The sequence below is a fragment of the Gigantopelta aegis genome, chromosome 3, assembly GCF_016097555.1.
Source record: "Gigantopelta aegis isolate Gae_Host chromosome 3, Gae_host_genome, whole genome shotgun sequence".
Classification (NCBI taxonomy): Eukaryota; Metazoa; Mollusca; class Gastropoda; order Neomphalida; family Peltospiridae; genus Gigantopelta; species Gigantopelta aegis.
This window is the reverse complement of record NC_054701.1, coordinates 28,788,726-28,808,784: the sequence shown is the minus strand read 5'-3', so window position 1 is coordinate 28,808,784 and position 20,059 is coordinate 28,788,726. Positions and strand designations below refer to the sequence as shown.

The window sequence follows — 20,059 nt, the reverse complement described above, 5'->3', positions numbered from 1 at the left end:
GACAGCGGGTTTCCTCTCAAAATCTGTGTGGTCCTAAACCATATGTTTGACGCCATATAACCGTAAATAAAATGTTTTGAGTGCGTCGTTAAATAAAACATTTCTTTCTTTTTTCATATAGGGTTGTTGGATAAAAAGGCAACCATAATTGTTCCATTGCTGTTGTGATCGTTTCAACTAGATGTGTTTTACAACAAAATGTTCCAGTGTCAGGAATGAATAATCATATTTAATAATCAGTTACTATGTATATGTATATGCAACCTCCTATTTTAAAATACATGTATATTGAACAACTGCACATAAATCTGAATAACAAAACTGTTATCCGCGATTAAGATCATTGCTCTGCACAATGCAGAAAAAAACATTGATGATACTAGACGTTAATCAAGTAGTACCCATGGAACACGGTTTATGAGAATATTAACAAACACACTAAAAATAAAATCTTCCTTACCTATACCCATTCCAAAGTCTCCCAAATCCTGTTCTGAATTTAACAGATTGCATTCAATTTTATGCTGCAGTTTGCCAGTCATTGCGTCATACAATTGGACGTGTTTTTCAAACACGATGCCCACGAGGGAATTGTTTTTGCCACATGGACAAAACAGCATCCTGCCTGTGTCAGCCAAATCAATGGAATAAGCCGGTACTCCTGTCTCGACAATGTAACCCTGAATGGAATAGTCGAGACCGACTAGGACAATTTTCCCATTGCAGCAGAAGTGGAGATTATCAGGGTCATCCCCTACTCCATCAGTTGAACGTACAAGCTTTCCTTCAGTTATACTCCAGAATTTGATAGATTTGTCTGCTGCACCTGGAAATATATAGTTTAGCAGACGTCATAAAATATGTTGGGATATAATATTTAGGATACATGAATACCAGCATAATATGTACTAAAAAATATTAAAACGTGAATATTCACACACACACACACACACGCACACGCGCACACGCACACACACACACACACACACACACACACACACACACACACACACACACACACACACACACACACACACACACACACACACACACGCGCACACGCACACACACATTTTATTAGGCAAATAGACTGTCAATATAAATCTGTAATATTAGCAAAATATTGATAATTTTAATAGATCCAAAAACTAATGGGATTCAAATTGGATAATTGTAAATAAATTAAATAAAACTAAATTAACATTTGTGTTTGTTTTGTTGTCAGTATATATGTAATATATATATTGTGTGCACATGCAGACCGCATTTTTATACAACAGATTATTAAATTTATTTAGAATGTTATTGATTTAAAATGTCCCAGAATATGACTTTAAGAGCTAGCCACTAACATTCGCAAGTATATATCATCACTGTGATAAATTATATATATATATATATATATATATATATATATATATATATATATATATATATTTACATATATATACACGACATACTGTCTATATGTTGTACACTTACATGTTGCAGCAATTTGTCCATCTGGAGACAGAGCAATACTTGTAACATCGCCTTTGTGTCCAGCAAGACAATGTACAAGTTTCCCACCAGGTGGAGTCAATATCTTTTGATTTGGAAGGAGGTAATATGATGGTGAATTTCTGCAGTCTTCAAGAAATTGTTCTAAACTCTGAAAACGAAATGTATATTCAAAAGAGGTTACACGTCTCAAACAAATACTTTTTCGTCACTTTTCTTCTTGGTCTTTCATTTACAAAGTAATAAAAAAAAACACGTACAAATTTCTCTCATTGAATATCTGAGCATTCATCAGTTATTTCAGAATATTTTCAAATATTCGGAACAAAATTAACAGAAAATATAACTGGGACATTATCAAAACGTACAAAATGGCATAAACCTAAAGTGAGGACGAATCTGTTAAAAGGTCTAGTCATAAAGGATTATGAATAAGCACCATTAGAGGTTTTCATAAAGAATATGTATGATATATACTAGAAAGGAAAAGAGAAATATATGTACTAGTAATATTTAATTATAGCCAACAACATATAACAAAATACTACTGTTATTCGCAAAAACAGAATAAAGCAAGCTGAATATATTTTTCTAAGAATTTGAATTTGTTTTTCATATTTATAAATACTATGGACAAACTATCATAGTAAAAAAAAATGTTTAAAAAATATAATAAAATAAAATACAAAACCCCAAAGAAATAATTTTTTACACCTGAAAAGCAAACCCCTGATGTTACGAAAGGGGTATTCTGTAAAAGCTGCAAGAATGTTTTTTTAAATCCACTAGCCATGCGACCAGTAATTTAAAAAATGTACTAGCCACGATTACAAATTAACTAGCCCTACTTTACATTAGTTAATATAATTTTACTAAATAATAGGAAGGAAGGAAATGTTTTATTTAACGACGCACTTAACACATTTTATTTACGGTTATATGGCATCAGACATATGGATAAGGACCACACATATATTGAGAGAGGAAACCCGCTGTCGCCACTTCATAGGCTACTCTCTTCGATTAGCAGCAAGGGGTCTTTTATATGCACTATTCCACAAACAGGATAACACATACCACGACCTTTGATATACCAGTCGTGGTGCACTGGCTGGAGCGAGAAACAGCCCAATGAGCCCACAGACGGAATCCGACCTCAGACCGATAGCGCATCAAGCTAGCTCTTTATCACTGGGCTACGTCTCGCCCCTCTAAATAATAGTTACAAGGCCAAAAAAAAAAGTTTGTTTCAGGTAACATGGCCCAAAAAAGTAGGGTAGGTAGGTAGGATTTTTTTTTTTTTTTTTTTTTTTTTTTAGTTCAAAGTCAGGTTACCCTACCTTAAATGTGTTTGCCAGAGAAAAACTCAGTCTCAAGATGAAAGACATGAAGGCAAGCTGTCTGAAAAATCTTAGTTTACTCTTTGCAGCCAGAGAGAAATAAAAACAATCTCACTGTCAATGTCAGTTTTAAGTTTCACATGCCATTTTCAAAAGACAGGAAAACAAAAAAAGTTAAAACTATTCCTTTCACCAATGAAAGTCAGTAGATGACTGCACAGAAACTTCACAGCTTTGTCCAGTTTTGTCAGAGGATGACTGCACAAATTTGTCCAAGTTGGTCAATGGATGTTTGCACAAAAAGTTCACAGATTTATCCAGTCAGTAGATGACTGCACAAAAACTTCACAGATTTGTCCAACTTGTATTGGAAATAACAAAACAATACTAATTTTGTGTGCAATTTACAAATCAATCGGCTTAGAAATGAATAACTTGTAGTAAATTTCATAGTAATAAAAAAGGTGTTCCTAGCCTGAGTACTCTGACTGTAAGAGAGCTAGACGGACATTTGGACATAAATAATGAAAGCGTGTTTATGTTCAAATGTCCGTCTAGCTCTCTTACAGTCAGAGTACTCGGGCTAAGGCGTTCCCTGTGGGACGGACTTATAGTTTTAATGTTTATTAGCCTATTGAACGGACCCATGCTAAAATCACCCAAATTAATTTATTCCCAATTAACTGAAACACTGAAATAAATGTGAACTGTTTAATGTTTGTGGTTATTCTTGAATATTCCGTTGATTTAATTATTACCCATGCTCAGCAGTTGATAGGCCTATCTACATCACTGGCGTAGGAAGCGGGGAAGGGGGTACTTTGTAGCAGCATCGATGGTTTATATATTAATTTTATACGTGTGTGTGCCCACCCACCCCACTTTTTGGTATCTTCCTACAGGCTACACCCGTGTATATTAACAAATTCTGGGTACTAGACCTAAGCAGTAGCCAACAATGAAAATTGTACCACGTCTTCTTCAAATGACCTTCACCTTTGCACGCGGAAAAAAACCGCGATGACTTGTAGTCTGTGTATGTGGTATCGAGAAATCCTTGATTGTTTTGTTGAGATCGCACGTTGTTGTTTTTGGAAAATAAACCTACAATGTATGGGATGACTGGAGTTACGATAATATGATACATTTTTCTCTATAGGCCTACAGTATTTAGCAGTTTGTAATAAAAGCCGTACTGTCATGTGATCTCGTGTGTCACCAATTACCGTGGTACCTAATAAGAGCACATGTTAATGATTCCAATTTCAAACAAATTAGTTATGCTCATATCCATTCAACGTCCAGGCATGTCTAGTCTGGGTCCAGTCTCTAACAACGCCAGTGATTGGGTCCAGGGCACGGCGTAAGAAGGTGCCAAAAAGTGGGGTGGTGGTGTATAAAACCCATCGCTGCTGCCCCCCCCCCCCCCCCGCACACACACACACTGACGTGTAAGAGTTATCCTACTTGAATACTTCTGTCGTCTGCTTTGTCGATCCGCGACCACAACTTCTCTGTGCGCTTCCACCCACCCCACCCCACCCCACCCCACCCCACCCCAGCAGAAAAAAAAAGTTCAGGGTCAGTGGCAAAATTTAGGGTCGGTCGGGTGACCGGAAACAAACGATTTTTTTGTTGTTGGCCTAATCAGATATGTTACCTAAAGAAGGATATAGAGATATTCATATTTACAAAATAGACTTAGCTACAACATTTGACTCTTTTTCTTTTTTCACTAGTCGTCGGGCATGGTAATAGTAGTTATTCACTAGCCCAACATTGAATATAACTAACCAAGGCTACCATAATCTAGAAGCCATGGTAAAGGTCTTACTATATAGTTGACTCCTGGTGCGAGCTCATGCATCACGGTCCATTATAGTTCCTAATTCTGACACATGTTGTGGTTCACATATTGAATTCTAGTAATTGGGGAAGAATTAAAACAATTGGTCTTTTTCAATGGTAAGCCTTCTGGCTGGATTTTGCCCATGTTATTTTGTAATACTGTGCATTGACTTTTTGGGACATGGGTGTATAGTGGAAGAGCCGGTGGTTGTGAATGGGTTCCTGAACCAGCTGTTCGGACCGGTACTACAGCCAGATGCGGTCATATAACTAAAAACTTTCACTTGTATTAGTTCACATGTATTAGTTTTAACAACATTATTCAATATTAGAAGTACATATAAATGTAGTTATTACCTTAGGATTGTATATTCTTCCAAGAACCTGTGATGGAAGTTCATCTGGATACGAAATCAGTGCATCCTGAGAAAGCTGAAATGTTTCTGTCAGTGTTTTCAGTTCTGGATCATTAGGCAAGACTTTACGAGCTTCAGAAAAGTCATCTAGAACTTGTCTGAAATTCAATATTCAGTGTTATAAATTGGATAACAAAAGGTTAGTATAAACAAACTCTCCACTGATTCAATAATTAAATTATTTAATATGTTTAAGTGTCTCGAATTACTGATTTTAAAGAACATCAAATCCCACAAATTCCAATCGCCTCAAACACTGACTCTGGATCATGCCCAACTCCATGACAGTTTAATAACCATATGTGCAACGATTAATATCTAATTACATATTTATCTTGATCCATTTAATGCAGAATATTATTATACTCTGAATGTTAAAATGTTACCTTAAGCCTATAGCATGAAGTTTGGCGAAAATGAAATCAAAGCTTAAAAGACATTCTGTTTTAAGTTCTTCCATCTGTCTTGCTTCAAGTCGGTGGTATGGTAGATTGGTTAGCTTCCTGAAGTTGTAAGCACTGCCAAATTTGAGTGGCTGTAATGTCACAAGGCGGTCAGCTTCACTTGCATTTCCTTTGTTGTCTTTGTAAGCCTTAAGTTTTCCTGTGACATAGGAAATGTTAAAATTTAGAAACATTAAATATAAAGGTATAATAAATGTAGCTACTGAATTAGTAACAGTTGAAAAATATCCTTACTTTTTCAACATTATAATGAAACAAATTAAAATGAACTTTAACATTAAATTTCAAGCAATAATAAATGTAGTTCCTAATTTACTAACATGGATCATAATTGTATACTTAGAGATATTAATCGTTGTAATACTACAAGCTCATATTGTTCTTAGATTACGTTAGCACTTACCAGGGAATGTAAAAAACCAAAAAGAAACAAATTGTTACTTAGGCGAGCGAGACCGGATGTGAGGCAAGGATGAATGTTTCAGGTCCCACAATTACCAAACATATGGACACGTCATTCAAGCAAACATTCTAACCATTGACTTATATTAAACTGTGCTCATTAAATAACTCTATACATCTTCATATGTACATGTATGTCAAATACCTATGAAAATAATATATTACTAACCAGCAGACCACGTTCCTGAGAAAAATTCGGCCAAATCCATGTGTCTCTTTCTTGTTTCTGATTCGTCAGAACAGTAGCGATCTCTAGCAGCCTCAATAAACTGTCTGTGGTACCAGTAGAACACCCGAACTCCATCCGCACCCCGGTCCACTGAAATGATGACCAACAATCAATTGTAACCAAACAGTTTTTTAAATAATATATGCTGGATTCATGGTATGATTTTTCTCGTGTCAAGATTAGAGTGTACATTAATATTAATTTTGAAGTAGATTACCACTGACTCACCTTTGAACAAAACTGTAATATTTTGGTATATTAGTAGACAAATTGTTTTTGAAAGAAAACCCCCCAAAATTCATTTGTCAACGAAGTATGATTTTTCTTTTGAAATAATCAATTGTAATTGTTTTCACTGAAGCTTTTTCGACCACTGAAATATGCTAAAAATATCTGATAAAGTTAAATTATTAAAAACTGAAAAAAATAAACCAAAACAATTTACTAATACGAACCTAAATATTGGCCTAGCTCTGCCTTGAGCCTCACCAATAAAAATGGTGGCAGTCGTCGCATCGGTGGTGTCCAGTAGGTATAAACGTCGTTCAGTACCTCGTCATCACACGACAAGATGTCTTCCAGTTCACTCTCTGTCAAACCACTTTTACCTGAGCGAAAATTAGCATACCATGAAAAGATCTTCAGAGTTCATTGGATAAAATATGTCAAAAGAGTCACTACGGTGTATTGATAAGATACATTATTTACTGCACACTACACGTCCGAGAAACAAACTCCAAATGCAAATTAATAAAACAACATGAAATACTAAATATATTAAAACATATTAGCAATATACTACTACTATTGCTGCCGCTGTTACTACTGTTTCTGCTGCTGTACTTAACATGTTCCAATACAATATGATTTAACAATGGACTTGAATCATAATTTGTAATTAATAATAAAGTAAAAGTAATAATCCTCTTGATAAAAAAAAACCCAGTATGAATAGTATATATATATTTTTTTTTTTTTACTTGATCGGTTTAGATTGTTTCCTTAAAACCGGATCCAGTGCATTTAAATTTGTATTACTTTGGAATACGATATTGCCATTAGACATAATTCAATTGTAACAAGTGGGAGGCATTAATAACTGGGCAACAGAACACAAAAAGGTTACACATTGTTAATAGTTGCACAACTTACTTAGAGTGAGATAAGCAAGAGCATGGGATACAAACAGCTTCCCATGAAGTTGTTCAACTCGAGCTAACAAAGCATCGATGCTGCCTCTCACGGTGGTTTGTAATATAGTCTGATCTGTGGGTGCGTAAGATGTCCACCTGCAAGCCTGGTCAAACGAGAGCTTCAGAAAGAGAGGCAAAGGACATTTCTGAAAGGCAGTCATCACCTTCCGTCTTTGGAAATCAGTCAGCTTTCTTCCATTTGTTTCCAACCACTTGTCAAGAATACCACTGACGTCATTGTCAGGCAACTTTGGGACATCCAGAAAATTTTCTTCTGATGGATATAGAGCCTGGAACATAGACTTTATTTGAAAAATACACATAATTCCCCGATGTGACAAACTATACATTCTGAGATATTAAGGAAAAGATCAAATTGTTTACTCACAGTATAAAGAATAACAAACTCGGTACCAGTTATTATCAAATTTAAATAAGGCTGAGATAATAAACAGAATAACAAACTCGGAACCAGTTATTATCAAATTTAAATATAGCTGAGGTAATAAACAGAATAACAAACTCGCTACCAGTTAATATCAAATTTAAATATAGCTGAGGTAACAAATAGAATAACAAACTCGCTACCAGTTATTATCAAATTTAAATATAGCTGCGGTAATAAACAGAATAACAAACTCGCTACCAGTTATTAACAAATTTAAATATAGCTGAGGTAATAAACAGAATAACAAACTCGCTACCAGTTAATATCAAATTTAAATATAGCTGAGGTAATAAACAGAATAACAAACTCGCTACCAGTTATTATCAAATTTAAATATAGCTGAGGTAATAAACAGAATAACAAACTCGCTACCAGTTATTAACAAATTTGTGTTCGTCATGAAATAATTTTCATTTGTCACTCGCTGAAAATTATTTCATTCGGGACATGAATTTTTTAATACCTAATAACCAGTTTATTATCTTCTATATACCTTGAGTCTTGGTAGACTTTCATACTGAGCTTCAGGTAAAGTTGACACAATAATTTTCACATGTGGGGGAAGATTCTGTGGCAGCCATCCGAGCTGGCGAGCTCCCCAAGACGGATCGAACTGATCAAGAGAATCCATCAGGATGACCAGTGGTCTCTTCTCTGATGCTAGCTTCAATGATTTGTGGAAGGCGTCTGTCAGTTCTTTAATATCCTAAAATTAATACAAGCACTGACATTTTGATACATATCTGTTTTGATTAAATTGATGTTTTCAATGCTGTATCTAAAGGAATTGCAAGAATTATATGTCTGTGGTACAATGCTCGAGTTTAAATGCCATTGTCCAGTTATGATTGTGTGTATATATATACAACCCTTAACATAATCACAGGCATCACAAAATGTTAACTAAATACTGGGTAAAAAGAGAATAGTTCAAGCATACCACTGGCATATCGTCTGCTTGTTGTCCATACACTTTCATGATCTGTAGTGTGACGCTTCTGAGCAAAGCTCCAATTGTTGAGCTGTCTGGTGTTGTCCCAATAAACCTGGAAATAAAACATAATTAAAAACAAATAATTATGAATAGTTTTCTACACTTTCAAATTTCTAGCAAAATTAAAATGATCAAAAGGGGCTATTTCAATATCCTATAGTACCTGGACGTTCTTTAAACCAGTGTACATGCACTCACGGCATAAAATGATTGTTGTTTTAGGAGATACGCCTTGTTATTCAATATGCGTGTATTTATTGGTTCCACAGTACAAAAGAATAATCTTGTAAAACCGAAACTTATAATCTATTGTTGTTAATACATACCTTATTATAACGACAACGTTTCCACCAAATTTATCCCAGCAGCTCTTTGCTGCCATAGCCACAATTGATGTTTTCCCACATCCCGACTGACCGTAAACAACAAATGGAATCCTGCTTTTGTCAACTAAATAGTGGGATATTTTCTGGAATATGAAGAACATAAGTTAATGTAATAAAAACAAAATATATATATACTGCATCAATTTCCATGTCATGTGGCAGTCCGTGTCCTTAATACAGTGAACAACAAATAGCATTATGTATAAGCAAAGATGAAAACATACCCCACTATACAATAACACCTCATCTTACAGAATATACAAGCAACGATGTACTTGCCCTATACCATTTGGTTTTGTCTCTCCTTTATTGATTAATTAATTAATTAATTTACTTACTTGTTTATTTACTTATTTATTTAATTTCGTTATCATCTCAACGTTATCATCGTTTTATCTTTATTTCAGTACAAAATACATTGATCAATTTCCAGAGCATATTAGCTTAAAATAGGAAACGGCTGCTTCTGTTTCAGTACCGACCTCGATGGTGTCGTGGTTAAGCCATCGGACATAAGGCTGGTAGGTACAGGGTTCACAGCTCGGTACAAACTCCCACCCAGAGCGAGTTTTAACGACTCAGTATGTAGGTGTAAGACCACTACACCCTCTTCTCTCTCACTAATCACTAACAAACTAACAACTAACACTCTGTCCTGGACAGCCAGCCCAGATAGCTGAGGTGTGTGTCCATGACAGCGTGCTTGAACCTTAATTGGATATAAGCGCCAAAATAAGTTGAAATGAAATGAGTTTCAGTTGTTTACCTCCAGCGTGTCGTGACGCCCGTGGAATGCTTTGCATTTCTCCTGACAGAACAGTGTTTGCTGAACAATCTCTTCAAACAGTGGATTCGCCAGATCTGTCTGTAGTCTTGTTTTGATTCCATCTTTGATCATTTTCAACAGACTGGATTCGAAATCCACACATAATTTGCGAATATATTCTTTGTGTTGAGGACTCTTTACAGGATCGACCCCTAATCATAGACACAAATTAAGGATAAGCTGGTGTTTATGAATTCTATATTAACATAAATTTACAGACATTTACACTCATGTACATACATAAATAAATGAAAAAAAAGAGGAATAGAAAAGAAGAGAAAAAAAGTGTTTTGTTTATCGACACCACTAGAGCACATTGGCTATTGGATGTCAAACATAGGGTCATTTTGACAGTCATAGACAGGAAACCCACTACATTTGTTTATTAGTATATATCATCCTACAGACAGAACAGCACATACTACGGGCTTTGATATACCAGTCGTGGTGCACTGGCTGGAACGAGAAATAGCCCAATGGGCCCACCGACGGGGATCGATCCTAGACCGATCGCGCATCAGGCGTGCACTTTACCACTGACTTATGTCCCACCCCCCAAAAAGGAGAGAAAGACACACAGAGATATAGACACAAACATATATACATGTACTTAATTACCCACCATTTTCTGACCATTTAATTTTGTAAAGGATCAAGTGATTCTTTGGAATTCTTTCCGGTAATGCCTTTTTAAGTTCATCAAGTAATTGTCTTGATTCTTTCACTTTTTCTGCTGGTCCCAAACAATCTGGAACAATCAATAACATATCATATAAATATCAAGTTATTAATTACAGGTTAATAAGATACAAGAAAAGGTTATTGGGAATGAATGAACATAGAGAAGAAGATGGCTAAGTAAACTGCATTGGTATTTCATTCTAATGTATTGTGGCACATTCAGTAAATCGTGTTAGAATATCGTTGTTATGGTCAGAGCTTTGAAATTTGTTATCGATTCGTTTAAGGTACGGATTATTCACATACGATTGAATAACTAACTGTATATAATTGTAGTTCATCACGTCATGGTGGTTTGGCCACTGTGGCGGCCAGACGAGGCGAGAAAACAACCTAAAACACAATTTTATAAGATAATAAGGGTTACTATAGCTAGGCTGTGGCAAAGACTGGTCGGTGAGTACACACATACTTACACTTACTCTTAAAGACACACACACGCACACACACACACACACACACATTTGCACATAAACCCTCACATACATACATAGATACACACACATGCGCACGCATACACACACACACACATTTACACAAACACACACATACATACACACACACACATACAAGTGTAAGTATAAGTACGTGTATAAATGTAAGTATGTGTGTATTCACCGACCAGAACCAGAATTTTAAAAAATTAAATAAGGTTCGTTTTCAACAATATGTAATTTATACACAATTATGGATTTTTGATACAGCCCCTTTATATCTAGTGTTATGTTTGTAAGTACAATGGATGATTCAGAAATATGTGTGAAAAATACATAATATACCACATACCCATATATCGACTCAACTGGTAGTTGGGTTCCTTTTTTTCTATATCTTCTATAATTCTGTGAAACCAAACACACTGTTTGCCTGATGATTTATCGTCTGTGAATAAACCTTCTCGGATTTCGGCTTCAGTAACTAAACAGAAAATTTAAATAGCATTTTGGTATTCAGTAACTAATATAAAAACTAACATATAATTATCAAGTACCGAAATAACATTTCTAATAATAAGATATGCAATAAGTTATTCATTCTAAAATGGACGTTTCGGAGGGTTTTATAAATCACAATATACACATACAGGTTAGTTATTCAGTAGAAAACCATTGTATTCACTAAATATATATCATGTTTAATAAATAATAATAATTCGGGATATATATAAATAAGCAGGGGTATATATAAAGAATACTACATGAGTGGTCATTAGATATCATTTGTTACGTGTTGAAAAATGTGCCACAAAGCAAAAGAGATTTACATACGTTGCAAATGTTGCAATATAGATGTGGTCTAGCTGACGTGTGTGTACTTGCCTCTTTTTTACATATCCCCAGAAACAGATTTACAAAACACTAAATGCAATTTCTACCTAAAACCTAGGATAGCTCTCGAGGCTGCACAAAAATCTTATATGTGTTATTTTATATGGGTAAAATCGGTTGCGGTAGTTAATATCAGTGGACGATTTAGTATTTAACAGCTAATCATAATGTCTTTAAATCGACCTCTATCATATATTGGCTATCGCCTTATGATATAATAAATCTTAAGACAATATTCTCCCACAAGAGTACCAGAAAAAGATTTTACAGCGTTGGGGAACATTTTACTCATAGTGGTGTCGGGCTTCTCCTAAGGATGAGCACCTGATAATGGACCATAGAAGCAATCAGAACTTTACATTAAACAATCTTTCGACTCTGCCTTGTGCAGAGATACGGTTTTGTCATTCAGATTACTTACCTGACATTTCATATTTGTGTGCCGTGACCGTATCTAGACACTGACTGGCTGCCGGAACGATAGCATCCTGCATGATGGCGCTGTCATCATACCAAGCCTTCTTTGCCCGGGATCGAAGGTCCGAGTCTGAAGATTTGAAATCTGGCAGCAAGCTGCTGATTGGTTGTAGCACATACGTGGGTGGTACAGCATTATCATCCCGCATAAACCACCTGCAAAAGAATGTTGTCAAAAATATTTAATACAAAATGTGTAATTTGCATTCAACCGATTGATGATTACACGATTACTTACGAAACAAAATGTATTAAATATACACACAGACAGAATAGCAACATTTATTTAAAATTTGCTCTAGATATTTGCTTTCTTGTCATACTCCACCCTGATACGTACATTATATTCATGAGAGTAACTGGTATGGCATTATGTGAACATGATCATTAACTGTTATTTTGTTAAAAACAAGGTAATCAATTTGTAAAACAGCAAAGTCAAACTAATACTGCATATTTCATCAAATTGTGATACAAGCCAATAAATATTTTTAAAATTCAGAAGGTAAGAACTTACTTTTGGATAACTTCTTTAGCTTCTGCTAACTGTATCACATCAGTCAACTTTTGAAACTCGTCTGCTGGGATTAAGCGAGGGAAGGATCTGTAGCCATACTTGTGGGACAGAAACGTCTGGAAATAAACCATAATGTGTTAGAAGTAATACCTCTTATCATAATACCATTTGGAATTTCCCAATAATTATTTTTTAATTTTTATTCCATCTCGAGATCTGTCATCAACGCTTTTCGATGCCTTGCAAATGTAGTTAGTGGAAGCTTTATATACAAGTATGTTAAACACGTCATTAAATGAATAAGCCTACAGAATCTAGAAGTGGGGAGTTGGGCGGTTTAGGAGTTTATCTCCACTTTTGGAATATGTTTGTTTTCAATGCTAGAAAATCATTTGTCAAGCTATACTTCGTTTACATACCCCAAAACCAACGTATATATATATATTAAGTTGACTTTAATTTTATTTAAACTGATTCAGTTTTGAATCCTATTAGGTCTTGTGAATATTCAAATTATCAACATCTTGTGAACATTTTTAAACACATTTAGACAGTTCAGTTACAAAATTAATTATTGTATCATGAAATAATAATTTTTTTAAATGTTTGTTTTTCTCTTATTGTTCAGTATATATTTCCATATCTGTTACACGAAACCTTGGTAAATATTTTCGTTAAGATCGTACCACAAAGCACGGTCCTGTAGAGAGCTTCTTACAGAGTTCCACTTCTCTAAGACACAGCTCCGTGGTCATGTGGTCGTCAGTGGCCTCGTCTCGGACTCCCCAGCGCATGTCCACCACCTGGAACTCGTACCCTTCCTCCTGACAAACCTTCTTCAGGTTGGGGTACACCTTCTCCATCAGTGTGTTTCTCTCGTGAAATGTGTCTGAAAATAGTTCCAGATTAACAGAAATTTGTAATCATATTCATGTCAGACTAGTCTCCAGTGTGTCTTGGTGACAAATCGACCCTGAAGAGACAGAGGATCTCTCACTTTCTTTTTCTGTCTGTCTCCTCTCTCTGTTTGTCTCTATCTGGCTGTCTCAGATGATGCAGAGTCTCTCTCTCTCTCTCTGTCTGTCTCTCTCTCTCTCTGTCTGTCTGTCTGTCTGTCTGTCTGTCTGTCTGTCTCTCTCTCTCTCTCTCTCTCTCTCTCTCTCTCTCTCTCTCTCTCTGTCTCTCTCTCTCTCTCTCTGTCTGTCTCTCTCTCTCTCTCTCTCTCTCTCTCTCTCTCTCTCTCTCTCTCTCTCTCTCTCTCTCTCTCTCTCTCTCTCTCTCTCTCTATATATATATATATATTATAAAACCCTTCTTTAACGATCACCTTCCGGAAAGTTAATCTGAATATATTACCTGTAAAAGTACTGCTTGTAAATATTCTGACAATCTTGGCGGTGGATGGACACTCGAGATCCACCTTTCCCTGAATAATAAGTCCACTAGTACTCCCCACATGCTCACGGTGCAAGCCTATTTCACTTTGTCGACGTCTGTATTTTGTTTGACTAGTTTTTGGCCTGTCCCCTCCACCTCTTGTCTTCGGTCGCTGATGCAGGTCATAATCGCCACTTTGCTGCTGCAATACTTTTTCTAAGTTTTTAATTCTCTCGTCAGTTGAAAAACGTCTGCTTTTTCTTCGTTGCGGGACAGGAAGAGAAGGAGGTAGTGGCGGTACTGACGAATTGGCGTCTTCTTTTGTTGCTGATGCGGTATTTGATGTGGGTCTTTCATTGCTAACATTTGTAAACATGTGTGTTTTGCTTTTGGCACTTTCCTCGTCCTGTGGTTTGTCGTGTTTTGACTTGTCTCTATGTATATTGTTTTCCTTAGGTGTCTTATATGTCAGTTCCAATGATTTTTGTTTGTAACTCTCACTGTTTTTCTCCAGTCTAAAATGAAATAAAATAAATAAATAAAATAAGTGCTTCGTATATACCGTAAAAACATAATTAACGAATAGTTAAATTTTATTTACTCGTATATTTTGATATGAAAGAAAAGGAAACTAGACCAAGGGGTCCACTGTCGGGGATCGATGCAAGATCGACCGTGCATCAGCCATGCGCTTTCCTACTCAGCTATTATATGTCTAGCCCCCATTCCAGTCACAGTTCATTTCTGCTGATTAAACTATACAGCCTATACATTTTAACTCTCCTTTATGTTTGACTCTTAATACGTTATGCTTGACAGGGTTTCATTTGTTTCCTAGCGGGCAAGTTCGCTCAGTAATGCGATTTCACTGATATGTTACAAGGGCGTAAGTTTTTTAATCCCTCCTGTCGGGGTCAAATCTCCCCACACTGGCACCTGCGCCCAGAACAGGCTTGCGCTACAACAGCTTGCTCTGAATGTGCATGTAAAACCCTCTGACCTGACCTTGTCAGATCTGTGTAATTATTTCCTTTCATTTCAACTTTTTTTTTCATGCTTATTTTTCATCCAATTAAGATACAAACACGCTGTCCTGTGTACACACCTCAGCTATCAGGGATGTCTGTCCAGGACAATTGGTTAGTTGTTAGTGGTTAGTGAGAGAGAGAGAAGAGGGTATAGTGGTCTTACACCTACCCACTGAGTCGTTAAAACTCGCCGGTGGGAGCCGGTACCGGGCTACGAGCCCAATACCTACCAGCCTTATGTCCGATGTTGTTGTTTTGGGGGTTTTTTGGGTTTTTTATTTAACGACGCACTCAACACATTTTATTTAAGGTTATATGGCATCACACATATGGTTAAGGGCATCACACATATGGTTAAGGACAACACAGATATTGAGATATGAAACCCGCTGTCGCCACTTCATGGGCTACTCTTTTCGATTAGCAGCAAGGGATTTTTTATATGCACCATCCCACAGACAGGATAACACATAACACGGCCTTTAATATACCAGTCGTGGTGCACTGGCTGGAACGAGAAATAGCCCAATGGGCCCACCGACGGAGATCGATCCTAGTCCGACCGCGCATCAAGCGAGCGCTTTACCACTGGGCTACGTCCCGCCCCCTCCGATGGCTTAACCACGACACCGCCGAGGCCAGATCTGTGTAATTACAATGACGACCTGATGTGAGCTTAAGATACCAAAATTGCCGTAGTTTATATGTGCTGAACAAGCATTCCTTTCCTTTACTGGACTGAACCCGGTACTGGGATTCGAACCCATCATCTGCTGGCTTAATCTGACCACTGTGTAATGAGGCGCCGCAGTTTCGTTAATCTTGTTTATTCTATTGTATTTCGGCTATAAGTAGCAATTACCTCATAAATATCTTACATGTTATATATACTAAAAGGTATGGAAGAGTTAACGATCAATATTTTGTTTCTTGAATGATATTACAATGATAACTGGCATAATTTTCTAATTAATTTAACACTCTATTGATCACGATATATTTGACATGATGAAATATGAATTGACCATGTGAATAGTAAGATAGAAATCGGTGACGATTAAAAAAAAAGAAGTAAAGTTTGTTTTATTTAACGACGCCACTAGAGCACATTGATTTTTTTTATCTTATCATCGGCTATTGGACGTCAAACATATGGTCATTCTGACACTGGTTTTTTTAGAGGAAACCCGCTGTCGCCACATAGGCTACTCTTTTACGACAGGCAGCAAGGGATCTTTTATTTGCACTTCCCACAGGCAGGATAGCACAAACCATGGCCTTTGTTGAACCAGTTATGGATCACTGGTCGCTGCAAGTGGTTTACATCTACCCATTGAGACTTTCGGAGCACTCACTCAGGGTTTGGAGTCGGTATCTGGATTAAAAATCCCATGCCTCGACTGGGATCCGAACCCAGTACCTACCAGCCTATAGACCGATGGCCTAACCACGACGCCACCGAGGCCGGTCGGTGACGATTAGTTAAAAATAATCGTGCGTTAGATTCCAAATCAATCGTTTGATAAACTTAATACATAGAAGGGAGGGAAATGTTTTATTTAACGACACACTCAAAACATTTTATGTACGGTTATGTGGCGTCAGACATATGGTTAAGGACCACACAGAATTTGAGAGAGGAAACCCGCTGTCGCCACTTCATGGGCTACTCTTTTCGATTAGCAGCAAGGGATATTTTATATGCAGCATCCCATAGACAGGATAACACATACCACGGCCTCTGATGTAGCAGTCGTGGTGCACTGGCTGGAGCGAGAAATAGCCCAATGGGCCCACTGACGGGGGCCGATCCCAAACCGACCACGCATCAAGCGAGCGCTTTACCACTGGGCTACGTCTCGCCCCCAGTACATAGAAGGATTCATGCTGCTATAGCCGCAAACGAACGTCATACCAGATAGTGATTTTCTCTGAATCTTTAGAGACCCAACCCCCTCGTCCTTATGATTAACAAAGTGAAACTGAGTAAAAGAATGATTAATCTTTATCGTAGACTAGTTATTACCATTATCTTAATTAAAGAAATTATAAAAATATCATCAAGAAAAATTATATTTGATTTATTTTGCGTTTCAGTATATATAATTAGCTTTTTCGCCATTATACATTGAACAAAAGCGAATGCCAATACAAATGATGCTCTAATTAACTTGGAAGCTACGTACACGTTGGTGCGTATGCATGTATAACACCTGTACTCTAACTTGAAAAGCTGTTAGACATTATGCCGTACGCAATTATATGGTTAATTGTTGGTCTTTGTTAACGTGGCCCATACACAATCAATATTATTGACTCCATAATTATACTGACGGACTTCAATACTTCGTCAAAATATGTCAGTCACTAACGGTCAGTACTATGTAATATTGTGCAATAATATTGAACGCGTATGCGGCGCTTGAAACAGTATTTGAAATATTTATTATAAAATAACAAAGTTTGGTTTGTTTAACGACACAGCTAGAGCACATTGATTTATTAATCATCGGCTATTGAATGTCAAACATTTGTTAATTCTGACAGTCTTAAAAAGGAAACCCGCTACATTTTTTCCATTAATAGTAACATATATTTTATATGCACCATCCCACAAACATGATAACACATGCCACGGCCTTTGATATACCAGTCGTGGTGCACTGGCTGGAGCGAGGAATAGCCCAATGGGCTCACTGACGGGGATAGATCCTAGATCGACCGCGCATAATGAAGCTTTACCACTGGGCTACGTCCTGACCCCTTATAACATTATTGTCAATAATATTTCAGCATTATTTTCAATATTTTATCATAAACATTATTCGAATAATAGATGTCCACAGGGAATCCAGTACACAAAATGTGGATTTTAATAGTTAACTGTATCCTGGAAAACTAATCTATGCTGAAAATAATTTACAATGGAATTTAAAATACTGTCATTCTGAACATGCCATTCAATTAGTTGATATATTAATGTATATATTGAAGACAACGTCCTCACAATTACAGTATATTATATATACTAATAATATTATCAAATTAACGTGGTAAAAACTTATTATTATTATTATTATTATATAATTATGTGCTTACCTTTCGTCTATCTGTTTCCGTTGATCACCTGGGTCCGTGGTGTGTTTATTAGGCAGATCCCCGTGACCCGGAGTTTTACTGCTACCACACCCCATAGCTCTACAAATCACCGACTCGGCCACTGACAGTATCATCCATGTTTACCGATCGCGACTCGAGAACAACAGTTCATTATATCCACCCAGCATGTCACAGTGTTATTCACAACACACAGTCGCTACGAACTCTTTCGCAACAGGAATACTACATGTACTTACTCTTGATAGACGTTATTAACAAGGGCACTCACGAAAGCCAGCTTTCACGGTATATGACCACAGGGTCACTGAGTCGCTGTGCTTTGTTTTATAGGTCAGGTATTTTTGTCAGCCAGTTTGTTTACCTCGCCATAGTAACCAGTAAATACATTAATACGCGTGGACAGTAAACAGCAGCTGTGGTATTCTGTGCCGTCTATTTATTCTATTCTATTTATCCGTCCGTACGTCCATTTATATCTATCAGTCCGTCCGTATGCCCGTCCATCTTTCTCTGGGTGCCTTCCTGCATCGATAGCCTACATGTATGCATGTATTCATGTACGTAAAACGAAAAAAAGGAATGTTTAACACCTCATCAAATACTTTGATTTGTACATGCATTTTCCCCATACACAGGGTGATTCGTACCACGACATTTGGTATACCAACCATGGCGAACTGGTTGTTAGAAGCAAAAACTAAAACTTGATCTAATTGGGGCCGATCCTACAACCCATCGCGCCTCTTGCGAGCTCTGTGCCACTTAGCTGCCTCCAGTACCCACGAATATCTAACAAAATACCAGAATACGAATTTGGTGTTCACCTCCATTTTGTGTGTATGTGACCGGCCTCGGTGGTGTCGTGGTTAGCCTATCGGACATAAGGCTGGTAGGTACAAGGTTCGCAACCCGGTACCGGCTCCCACCCAGAGCGAGTTTTAACGACTCAATGGGTAGGTGTAAGATCACTACACCCTCTTCTCTCTCACTAACAATTAACTACTAACCCACTGTCCTGAACAGACAGCCCATATAGCTGATGTGTGTGCCCAGGGCAGCGTGCTTGAAAATTAACTGGATATAAGCACGAAAATAACTTGAAATGAAATGAAATGAAAGTGTGTATGTGTCACAGTCTGTATGTGTTTGTACCACCGTGTGTGCGTGTCATAGTGTGTGCATGTATCATTGAGTGTGCGGGTAGTACTACGTGAGTGTATGTCACAGGGTGTGCGTGTATTTTGTATGTCATTGTCACAATTTGTGTCACAGTATGCGTTTAGTGTTATGTGACTTTATGTCACAGTGTGTGCGTGTATTTTGTATGTGTTATTGTCACGATTTGTGTCACAGTGTATGCGTGTA

The 20,059-nt window shown here is 37.0% G+C and overlaps 1 protein-coding gene across 1 annotated transcript in view; it reads right to left on the bottom strand.

Annotated features, from left to right (window-relative positions):
• Positions 1-18,944, bottom strand: part of LOC121368579 (NACHT domain- and WD repeat-containing protein 1-like) — a 31,818-nt gene extending 12,874 nt beyond the window's left edge. Inside the window, exons 1-18 of the mRNA XM_041493318.1 lie at positions 18,674-18,944; positions 14,526-15,061; positions 13,856-14,058; positions 13,170-13,285; positions 12,597-12,808; positions 11,634-11,765; positions 10,729-10,854; positions 10,047-10,258; positions 9,221-9,363; positions 8,841-8,946; positions 8,394-8,606; positions 7,412-7,742; positions 6,715-6,867; positions 6,200-6,349; positions 5,491-5,707; positions 5,046-5,202; positions 1,483-1,651; positions 461-826 (exon numbers count right to left, since the gene is read on the bottom strand). Of these exons, the coding sequence (XP_041349252.1) occupies positions 461-826; positions 1,483-1,651; positions 5,046-5,202; positions 5,491-5,707; positions 6,200-6,349; positions 6,715-6,867; positions 7,412-7,742; positions 8,394-8,606; positions 8,841-8,946; positions 9,221-9,363; positions 10,047-10,258; positions 10,729-10,854; positions 11,634-11,765; positions 12,597-12,808; positions 13,170-13,285; positions 13,856-14,058; positions 14,526-15,061; positions 18,674-18,807 (3,676 nt within the window). The 5' untranslated portion in view covers positions 18,808-18,944. The remainder of the gene's footprint in view (positions 1-460; positions 827-1,482; positions 1,652-5,045; positions 5,203-5,490; positions 5,708-6,199; positions 6,350-6,714; positions 6,868-7,411; positions 7,743-8,393; positions 8,607-8,840; positions 8,947-9,220; positions 9,364-10,046; positions 10,259-10,728; positions 10,855-11,633; positions 11,766-12,596; positions 12,809-13,169; positions 13,286-13,855; positions 14,059-14,525; positions 15,062-18,673) is intronic.
• Between the last annotated feature and the right edge of the window lie 1,115 nt (positions 18,945-20,059).